Source organism: Anopheles marshallii, chromosome 3 (assembly GCF_943734725.1).
Source record: "Anopheles marshallii chromosome 3, idAnoMarsDA_429_01, whole genome shotgun sequence".
Lineage (NCBI taxonomy): Eukaryota > Metazoa > Arthropoda > Insecta > Diptera > Culicidae > Anopheles > Anopheles marshallii.
The window spans coordinates 60,880,840-60,892,204 of record NC_071327.1 but is presented as its reverse complement, the minus strand read 5'-3'; the positions used below and the strand labels follow the sequence as shown (position 1 = coordinate 60,892,204).

Below are 11,365 nucleotides of genomic sequence, written 5' to 3'. Positions count from 1 at the left end.
GCAAAACCACCGGTTAGGGTCGACGTGGAGTTCGGTCGCAGTATGCGCGTAGCGCAACAGTCTGTTCGGTCGTCGTGGACAGCCGCCGATGGGCAGTCTGGTCGCCAAGGTGACCACGGCGATTGGCGTGAGGATCCGTACGGAACCGGAACCCGGTCCTGTACCGCGGTCGCTGAGCGCGTGCACTGTTCAGTGAGCGCAAAATTTCGATGCACTTGTTCGCGTCAAACCCACAAACACGGCACAGGCCCGAAGAAGGACAACCGCAACGAAAAGCACGCCACACATACACACGGGAGATGAATAATATCACTATCAGGGCTATTGCATTATACAAGAATATAAGTACCACAACAATCAGCACCGCACCAGAACAATGTGTAGCACTAGCAGCACCGTAAAGGATGATCTGGGCACCTCGTTGACTTGAAAGAATGCAGATGAGAACAATGCAGCACTTGTGGGTGGGTGTGTGTGTTGATGATCGATGATAAGCTACGTATGTGTGGGTGTGTTAAAGGATGCTTTGTTTATTTTTTTCTTTAAATTTTTGCCAACAAACTAACGAACATTGCCCTTAGTGCACTTTCGAAGGGTTCGGATGAAAACTTAGAGCGAAATTCTCACTTCTTGCTTCGGTTGTGCACTGGCTAGGCTGTAGTGCCGTGTCGTATACGTAATCTTCCGAGCACCTCCGCAACACAACACCACCACACGCTCACGTTCAAAGCACAATTTTGGATTTTTTTGGTAGAATTTCACCTTAGCACCACTTTAGCACTGACGACCGGAGCACGGGTCCGAAGAACTTGTGGCACCGAGCACATCGATTCACCACCATCGCGCGATCGTTTGCCGATCTGGGAATGAAGTTGATGAAGTTGGATCCTGATCACTCTCGTACACTCTTCTGCGCTAGAGATGCGAACGAGAGGATTGCTGGGCGAAGCACCAAACACCGCACGATAATCCCGTGTTCTGCGATAGAATAGCCCCGGGATGCTATTCTTCCAAAACAGGTAAGCAGGTACCTTCTAACGTTCGGCTTGGTGTGGTGAGCGTTTCATCATTCCCAAGGGAGGGCTTGGACCGCTGCTGCCGTTTCTGAAGACGAAATATAAAGAAAGACACCTGGATAAATGGTAGCACATAGACACACAGGGGAAAGAAAACAAAATGTGTCCTTTCGAACTTAGAAAAGGTCTTAGAAAAGGTCAACTCCCGGAAGGTCCTTAGAGCTTCTCAATCGATAGTAATGGTATTTGGGCACACGAACACATTGCGCACATACACCGACGAACCATTTCACGCTATTCGGTTGCATTTTGCGCGCGAATATTACACGCGGCTGGTGGCCAAATAATTTCCCTCCGAAGGATACTTGCAACAAGAAAAAACCTCACATAAACAACACGTGGTACGGCACGGAGTGTACTTCCATTTCCACGGATTGCTACGATGGTACCGACGAGACGTTCTAGCACATTCCTTTCGTTGCTTGTCCCCCTTTTCCGGTGGGAGTGTTCGGTGCTGCTGATAGGATTGGGGCTTACCGGTAAGGGTGTTGGGCGACTGGGTGGCAACCGATCGACACTCGGAGCGTGGTACACTGTGGCGCCCGTGGGTTGATCGGTTTTGAAGGGGGTTGGAAGCGGGTGAACCGTACAGTGAACCGCCTACACCTGGTCCGACCGACTTTAGTACGAATGGGGCTCTGGAATTCGGATGTGAACACCGCACAACTGTGAGAGGTGTTCCCGCTTGGCACGTTACGCGGTGGAGGCTGTGGCGAATGTGTGTGTCTGTGTTTGGGTATCGGTTTCTGTGGTGCTCTGTGTCAGCGTGGCACCAGCAACGGAGGCACTCGAAAGATGTTCCGCAGCGGACGTCGCTTTGGCAAAGACTCCCCAGGTCAATCCACCGTGCAAGCGCCAGCGGTCCGGTTTGCCGTCCGTTCGTCGTTTTAGCCAAGCCAAAGTGTCAAGAGAAGGACGTTGCAAGGTCGCGGCGCTCATACCAACAACCGTCGCTCACCAGCTGATACGCTCTCGCAGCTGTCAAACGAAAAAAAATTGTACCACACGTCTGCTCTCGCTGCTTCGCAAGAAGGAATATACCCGCCGTACCAAATGCGTTCCATGCTCAGTGCAATTGCAAAACAATATTGTGCGTTTCCTCTGCTCTTTTACTATGCTTCTCTCTGTTGCTCTCTCTCTCTCTCATTACCTTTCTACAATTCGCTCTTCTCGCGCAGGCGTGTTTTGGATTCGGTTGTGCCGGCGAGATGTTTGAAGTTTGGGCACTCGCTGGTTGTACGTTTGATCTTGCCGAAAAGGTAGGTGACAGTATTTCGTTGTGAATGTTGTGGATTAAACTTTGTTACTATTAAAGTATCTTTTTTAGGATTTTTTAAAGAAAACACTGTAAAAAAAAACTATTAAAATGGCATCCGTTCAGTAGAATACATTCTAATCCCTGTTCTATGAGAAAAAAATGTAAACATACTGTATCACTCGCAATACAGGCTATGATAATACCTTCCCTTGCAACCCTAAAACATACCATTTTTTCACTTTCACTCTCGTTTCATACTCAACGAGAAGGAGAGTCGAAAGAGCAGTGAGCAATATTTTTGCTCTCTCCAACGCGCTCCTCTTGTCAACTTAACTGCTCCTAGGTAAATGCACTTACAAAATCCAATTTGCCCCAATTTATGAACTACAGATTGATAAGAATGCCAAATTTGTCAAATCTGTGAAACAAAATTGCTTGTTACCGGTAAATACGGTTCCTTAAAATTTCTCTACTTCAACACTAAAGTTTAACCACTTTGCATTTGTTTATCGTTCGATAGTGCACTAACCTATATGAATGTGTTCCAAAAATCAGTTATTCCGGAGGTGGCCGGAAAGTAGGTCATTCCGGAAGTTTTGTTACGGATCGATAAATCGGTGCAACGACCCCGCGAGTGGGTTGCGTGTAATGACCTTAGTAGGTAGAGCACATGATAATCGGCAGGAAGTGCATTTTGCGCTATCAAAAATTTGCCAGCGTCCCAAACATGGATGCACCTCGATGCTGCTGTTGGTCAAGAAGCGAACTGCCCCAGAATACGTACGTTTCGCAGATTGTGGGTTCGGCAAAGTGTAATTGTGCCAATAAAAGGAAATTGATGCACACATTTCCCTCGATTCGCTGCGTCCAATCGCACATTGGCAGATCTCCAGCCACAAAGTTCACTGCTCACAACAGTGCACTCGTTCGTGCAACGGCGCCAGAGTGCAATGAAATGCATCCACGCGCCGCTACCGAGCTTGCGTGCTAGTACGCGCTGCAAGCCAGAACCACGTGCTTTCCAGTTGAATGAATCCTGACCAGATTCGGCGGCCGTAACTCCATGGGCGATGACAGTGAACTTAGCACGAACAAAAACTAAGCGGGGAAAAGCTTAGTGGTGATGCATTTCCGACGGGGACATGCGCGATGGTACGTTGCGAACCTTTGCTATTCCGTGGAGCTCGTGCGTTCCGACCAATATGACGTCACACAGGAAAACAAAAATCCCCGAACCCCGAGCGGCCGGACTGGCGCACACGCACGCCAATTTTTGCGTCCTTGGTTCGGGACGGTGACATTTTAGGGCGGACATTTGTTTTTATGTAACAATCAATCGTGGCAAAAGCAAAAACCACCACCAACATACCGGTCCGTAGGCCCATTGTTTTGGGTTGTGTTTTGGTTGGTACATAAAGCGACCGGAAGCGAAAGCAGAGGCTGGAATAGTTTTGTAGCTTGATAAGGGGTAAGAGATCCTCCGCACGGTCGATGGCTATTGTAAAACGTAAATAAAAGGATGGTAATTCAACTCTACTCACATACCTTTTTCCTCTCTATCGCCGTTAGCCGTACAGCCGTACCGTGTCGTACAACCGTCGCAATGACAATCAGCAGCAACAGTGCCCTGGTATTGCACAGTCGGTTCAAGAGTATGACCCGCAGATTCCGGTTCTCACCCAGAAGACGCCAGTACTGTGTGCTTACCACGGCTGTGATCCTGCTAATGGTAGTGCTCGGTGTGGTGGGATACCTGCTGAGCGGTATGCACTACTGTTTCGATGTGCTGGTTGAATGGAAGATATCGAAAATAGTAAGTGTTGTAGATCCGGTTGCAAACCGTAAAGCGTTCCTCGTGCCTAATCTTGCTCGATTACAGTGCAATCAGTATTACACGAACGAAATCACTGGCTACATGTGTCCGGAGCTGTGTGCCGGTGATACAATATCGGAGTTTCACTGTCCACCGGCCACACGCACATCGGAGTATACCTTCAATCCTAACCGCTTTCTGGCACGTAAAGCTCAGCAGTTTGTGGTGGTTAAGGTAATGCAGGGGGTGGTTCTGTTCGTTAGCTTATAGTGCCAAGCTTACAAACCCACCGTTTTGGATGGGACTTCTTCCCTTCCCATTGCAGCATGTGGTGCCGGATGCTAGTTATGAGAAACTTTCCTGGATCGATAGCCGCCACCAGGAGGAACATTTCCCAACGGAAACGGAGTACGTTGGCATTGTGCGGCGGTATATCGAGTTGCGGTATAATCTGCAGCTACCGTTCGACAAGCTGAACAGCTTGCTGAAGCTGAAGAACAAGAACAATCACATTCTGTTTCGGGCCAGCATGCGCAACAGCTGGAACCTGATACAGAACAACGAGTACCTGTTGAGCCGGTTGTACGAGGAGCGGGAGATCTTCCCGCAGGTGATCGGTACGTGCGGCGATCTATTCATTACCGAGCTGCTCGACACGGTTGAGTTTGATGAGCGCCGGTACCATTTCACCAACCACATCGACCTGTCCAAGTGGCGATACCATCTGAAGGTGGCGGTACTGATACTGGACTACCTGGAGGATATGGCGCAGAACCGGTTCCAGATGTGTTCGGTGCTGTTGGCCGGCTTTGGCATCAGTGACAGTCGGATGAAGTATCACGATTTGCGGTACATCACTACGGAAGCATCGATCGATCGGCAGCTGTCGGATGGACGCTGGTGTGCGGAAGATGCCGACTGTAGCTATCACGATTGTCGCAGCCGTTGCAACACTACCAGCCGCCAGTGTACGACCGGTTTGCTGAACAACAATCTGCAAATTGTCTGCGAAAAGGTGAGCACCGTTTGGTTTTTATCCTAAAAAGTATAGAACAGACGTTAGCACGGAATTAATGCTGAAGGAGCTGGGTGTAACTCTTACCATTTGGATAGATATTTCGCGGTACTGCCACGGAACCGGGCATCCTGGTGACGGAGAAAAGTTCCAACCGTTTGCTGCGCATTCTGGACCGTTGCGCACAGCCCGTCAGCAGATCGGACGTGGATGCCGCACGGCCATGGGGCGCATCGAAAACGCTTAAGAAGCAGCTGTACAATGAGCTGACCAGTATCTACGAGCAGCTTGCTTCCTCGCTTTACTCCTAACTCCAACGTTGGCCAGAGAGGATTGCCCCTATTTCGGGACCAGAGAGTTGCAGCAAACCGCTCGATAGAACCATTAGTCAATTGCAGTGATAATCAAACATGCACGCACATGCCGTGCGTACAACAATTGTGGTATTATTAGTAGCCGAATGGTCCGGTTTCAGCAGTACGAGATGAAAGTGCGAGCCACGTTTACGTAGAGCCCTTTGCGTAAGATATTCTTTACGATTTTCAACGCTTATCAACGATCTAGGCATAATAGAGTACACTAATAAGAAGAAAAACAAACACATAAACACAAAACAGCAGTTTGTTTGGACAAACGGAAAACTAAATTGTTCGGAAATGTGTTCATTGAACTGACGATCTTTCGCAATTAGTTATTCTACGTGTTTTTTTATGATTTTTTGAGGGTAGTTGTTAATTAACATTGTTACAAATACTTAATTGAAATTAATCTTCACGTAATATTTAAAACCTTAGACCTGGGCTACCTGTTCTGAACCAACGCTAAGCGTTATGTGCAGAGTATTTGCGTGCCTTTTCATGCATGATTTACTCGATGGTCGTAACGAACACCAAAAGTGTTCCATCGCTGCAAGCAACTTTTCGCATCGTTCTGCACTGTAAGCAGGACACACCGGTAGGGTGGCGTATATTTGTGTAGGATAACACACAGTCGGGCTGTACTCGATTAACTCTAGCAATTGATTCGTGGAATCGAACGTTTCCATATCTACCCACAGCTCTATGTCGTGGTGAAAGTTTACTTCCTTCAGTTCAAACACGGCACTGGCACAGTGCCGGAAGATGGCCAGAAAGGAACGTTTCGTCAGACTGATATTGTGCGATAGATCCAACTGCGCTAGCGATGCACAGTTTCGCCCGATGGCGGGTAAAAGTGTGGTTTCTATTTCGTCGTCCGTCAGCCGACAGTTGCCCAGGTTGAGTATGCGTAATTCATTCATCCGATTCTGGGACAGTGTTTGCCACAGTTTAGGTTTCATATTGATACAATGTACAGGTAGCGACGTGAGATACGCTTCACGCAGGTTGCCCTCAGCTAATTGCTCTAAAAGACATTGCACGGAACGCTCTGTGAGCTTGTTGTCGGAAATGTCAAACGTTTCCAAACGATTAAGCTGGGCGGTCGGGAAGATGGTGGGGTTGAAGTTTGTTACCTCCGTTGAGCGAATGCGTAAAAATCGAAGGAATGGTAAATTGCTACACAACCGGCTTAGCGGAACCAATGCATCGTCTTCCAATGGGTTGCTGCTTAGATCTAGCCTGGCTAATAGACCGCCTCCGATGGCAGCGGGATTGGTGCTTGTTCCATTGGTGGCCATCTCCGAAGCGTTCCTACACCCAAAGCAAAGCATTTCCACACTTTTACTAGTGAGCATATTTCCCGCCAGCTGTAAAATACGCAGCTGCCGGCAGGATGGCAGATACCGGACAAGCGTGGCAACATCATCGTCCGTGATGCTATTCATGGAGAGGTCTAACCGCTTCAGCCAGTCTTGCTGAAAAAATGCCACCATAAGCACAATGGACATTACATGCTTCTCTGCTAGGGACGATATGTTGAAGGCAAAATCATTTTCCAGGATGATGGAATGATTTCGATCCATCATCTTAAGACGATTGCGTAAATTAGTATCATTCACTGCAAGAAATAAATCGAAAAAAGGTTTTAAAACAAAGGCGAAGGTTGTTGAAACAAAGGTATCGTACGTACCAAGTTTATGTTCTGTACAATAATTTTCAAAAAATGGTACCAAATCAACGTGTTCCTGGCCGTAAATATCACCGTAAACGGTAGTGCTTTCAGTTGAACCTGTTTGTAACAGCTTATGCAAGGTATCGGAATTTAAACATGAATTTACCGATGGTCCTAAACCTTCAACTGCTCTCAGTTTAATTAATGGCTGTTTACCGTGATTTCTGCAAAAAATAATGTTGTTGCAATATACCATGATACACAATACATAAACGCTACTACTTACATAATGTACTGTTTGGCAACCGCATTCGCTAGCCATTCAACCGGGTGTGGCGATGAATTCAACTGCTCGTCATACTGAATAGTGTACGTTTCTCCATTATCGAGGATCACCTTTATAAAACGTTCCTGCTCCAAAGGCACAGTTGGAGTGAGTAATTCTAGCGATTGTTTTATTGGCGTTCGTGAATTACATTCCTGTGGTACGAAATTTTCCTTTTCTTCTAGCGTGGGACTAGATATTCGCTCAAAACCAGCATCAAGAAGGGATGACTGATAGACCGAGGATTGTCGACCGAACGAGGAAGAGCGCGATTCATGCGAGTTGCGTCGAGATTGTGTTCGCCGAAAGCTTTTTGCCGAATTGCTCATGATAACAGCGAAGGCACTCTGTTTATCATTGTTTTGCTGCGAACGTTTGGCTTGATCGTGGTCCAGCTCAAGTGCTTGTTCCTCAAACAGATCGTCACTGTCCGAGTCGAGCGATACGCAGTAACGTGTTGTTTCGCAATCACTCATAGGTTCGACGGTATTTGTTGAAATGGAAAACGAATTACGTTTTTCCAATCCATCTTCGACGGATTCACGATCACGATTCATGCGACTCTTTTTCGTCGTCTGTTTCATATCGTCGATAAGCCAATGGTCGATTTCTTCTTCCTCATCAGCAAATCGGGGTGCTTGGCGCTTCTTCTGAGGGGTAGCACGCGTTGGTGATTGTTCATTATCGAGCCGATGCTTTCGCATCGCGTTCATCACGCTGCGATACTCCACTACGCCAGCTGCTTTGTGAGATTTGTGTTTCTTCGCGCTCCCGTATGTGTCTTCGCTTGGAGATTCTTCACCACTAGTAGATCGATCGTTATCGTCATCGTATATGACGTTGCGGTGCCGCAATGATAAACCGACCTCGCTCACATATCCAGAAGAGCTCCTGCTCGCTTTCAATGTTTGCAGGCTCGATCTCGATGGTGAAGTAAGTGATGAAGAAAGCGATGCTTCGAACTTTTCGTCAGATCGATGCTGCCGTAATGGTCTTTTATCAGCAGAAGCTTTACCGGTCGATCTTACCGATGTCGTAGGTGGCGATATTGGGATTGCAGCGGCATCAAACTGTGCTACCAGTTCGTTTTTAATACGCTGGTAATGACTCATTTCGGAGGATGTTAGAGGCACCTTAAGTTTTTTGTACCATCCATCCAGCATGTTCAGTGCAGTTTCGCCGTAATCATTACGCTGCGTCGCATTAGCTCCACGATCAAGCAGTACCGTGATCACGTCCAAATGTCCATTACGGCAGGCGTCGTGCAGTGGTGTAATGCCTTCGCAACTAGTACCACCCTTATCGTTTATATGTGCTCCACGATCGAGTAGCAGTGTGACGATTTCGGAATACCCGTGTATACAGGCTTCGTGGAGTGGGAGCCATCCGGCAAAGTCACGTTCATTCACCGGATGCCCTAGCTGGAGCAGTTGTTCGGCGAGAGCTTTATTGCCGGAGATGGCAGCTTGATGTAGCTGTGTTTCTCCCTTCTTGTTACGTCGGACCGCAAATCGTTTACCCCGTTTTCGGGTTTTCGAAGTTTCACCCGTTGTGGATTTGTTTAAATCTTCCCCTATGGTAAGAGCAGGATCACCGTCGGAATCATCGGTAAGATCGACGTTAAGATCGATTTCATCCCCCACATTTGGTGTGTCACGTTCTGCATCCTCTTCCTCATCTTCCTCAACATCGTAATCTATAAGATCATTTGTTTGATGTTGATCCAGCAAATCTTCACTATCAGGTTCAGCGACATTCGATATATCGATGCCTTCACCCAATGCTTCCTGTTCCAGATTGTCCGCCATTAAATCCATACAACAGCCCCGTAATACCTTAACCGCACGCTGCACTGCCGCACGTTGCAGTTCGATCGAATTAAGCTTCCGTGCCTCACCTTTCGCCTGCAGGTAAATGTTCTGGATCTCGAAAAATGATTTCTTCTGACGTTCGTATAGCTTGCCAATTTTCATCAACGTGTAATACGCTTCCTGCGGTTCATTGTTTATGATGTTGTGCTCCTTCCAGAGATACCCTAGCGCCTCCTCATACTGCCGGTTATCAATGTACGTTTGATACAGACTCACGTAGCACGGTATTAACTGTCGATCGGTTTCACCGTTTGCTTCGGCATTTTGCAGCATTAGTTTGTAATAATCGATAGCTTTGCTGAAATTACGCAACTTACATGCACCGTCGCCCATGCGTTCGTACAGCTCCTTGCGGCGCACATAGTTTGAAGCATCGATCGTTATCAATTCATCCTCCATACGGCACATAGCGATGAGTACTTTAAGCTTCTGCTGTATCCATTTTGCATCGCTCGCAACAGGTGTCTTAAGCCGGTAGGCCCGCTTCAGTGTTTGGCGGGCGCTTTGAAAATCGTCCATCTTGAGGAAAAACGTTCCCATCAGCATTAACGTTTGGCACATTTTCGTAGCACGCCCGGTAAGACGAGACGCTACCTCAAGGCTGAGGTTCAACAAGCGTAACGTTTGTCCACAATGATCACCGTCGGTGGAATCGTTAATTTCCCATCGTGAGCTAGAGAGCGCCATCGCGTTGTAGCAGGTATAGAGAAGGTCAAACAGATCGGCCTCCTTCGCAAGTCGAATCGCTCGTTCCATATTTTCCTTCGCTGGGCCCATTTGATTCTGATTGTCTAATGTAATACCGAGGTTCAGATGAGCCCTGGCCTGCATGTTGATCAGCTCGGTTTTAGGCAGAATTCGTTTCAGTTCGTCACAAATCGAAAGCGCCGTACGAAACGATCGATCAGCCTCGGCTAAATCTGACTCTGCATCGGATGTTTTGCCCTGTCGCTGGAAGGATTCGGCCCGCTGCAAATAAACTCGACCCATGGTGGTGTGTGCTTCTTGCAAAGCTTTGGTATTGGCTTCCCTCAGAGCGGCTCGCATATAGGCCTGTACATTGAGCAGTGCTTCCTTGTACTGACCCAACGTGGAATGCATCTCCCCAACCATCCTGAACGCAAGCCCTCGATCCATCGGTTTGTTTATCTTTTCATACGCTTTGGCCGCTAGTTTGTATTCGTTGAGGGCGCGCTGATGCTCTTCACGATCTTTATACCATTCACCGAGCTGCATGCATGTTTCTCCCAACGCTAAATAGTTTGATTCGTTTGCGTATTTCGTTTTCTTCTTTATCAACTCTAAAATAAACAGACGAGTTCAATTTTATTTTAACTGTGTTGAAGCGGTTGGTGCGGTTTTCGTGTGCAAAAGCATTAGGAAAACTCACTCTGCTCGTTGTACTCCATTGTGGCTAATATTATGCACTTTTAGTTTAAGGTACAAAACAACCAAATTTATCTAATTATTAGCAAATGTTCTTCTATATCACAGTAAAACAATAAATTTACAATGACGAAACGGTGTGGAGAAAACTAAACATGTATATCCGCGTAAATTGTTTACGCTTTTCGAACAAACGTCAAAGTTAAAGCGCGCACAGCAGATGTGGTTGAAACTAGCTCACACGATTGACACCAGTGGGAAATCTTTTGCGGTTGAATTTGTTGGATTATTTATTAATCTCTCCACACTGAATCTGCTGTTCCCAGGGAAAGTAGAAACGGATCAATAAATTGAGATGAAGTCCGATTGGAAACAAAATCAGATACATTGTTTCATTTGTTTATGGTAAGCAAACCACTTGAAAATGCCGCTGCGCATTAATAATCCATGCACTTAGCAATCCATTCGTGGCATATGTCCACAGCCTACGTTTAGTTTGTTTGACAAGTTCCTACGCTATTCGTGCGTTTGTGTGCGTGTGCGTAGTCATATTTATTTACAAATTGTTTACAGATGTCATTTCTTCGTAA

The 11,365-nt window shown here is 46.9% G+C and overlaps 2 protein-coding genes across 2 annotated transcripts; one reads left to right on the top strand and one right to left on the bottom strand.

The window, feature by feature from the left end:
* Positions 1-3,937: 3,937 nt before the first annotated feature.
* LOC128711747 (divergent protein kinase domain 1B) lies at positions 3,938-5,473 on the top strand. Its single transcript, XM_053806631.1, has 4 exons — positions 3,938-4,147; positions 4,214-4,381; positions 4,473-5,162; positions 5,261-5,473. Exons 1-4 carry the CDS (start codon positions 3,938-3,940, stop codon positions 5,471-5,473), a joined length of 1,281 nt encoding a protein of 426 aa, XP_053662606.1.
* Positions 5,474-5,952: 479 nt separating this feature from the next.
* LOC128712949 (tonsoku-like protein) lies at positions 5,953-10,798 on the bottom strand. Its single transcript, XM_053807814.1, has 4 exons — positions 10,780-10,798; positions 7,480-10,690; positions 7,212-7,417; positions 5,953-7,139 (listed from the first exon to the last, which is right to left on the bottom strand). Exons 1-4 carry the CDS (start codon positions 10,796-10,798, stop codon positions 5,953-5,955), a joined length of 4,623 nt encoding a protein of 1,540 aa, XP_053663789.1.
* Positions 10,799-11,365: the final 567 nt, after the last annotated feature.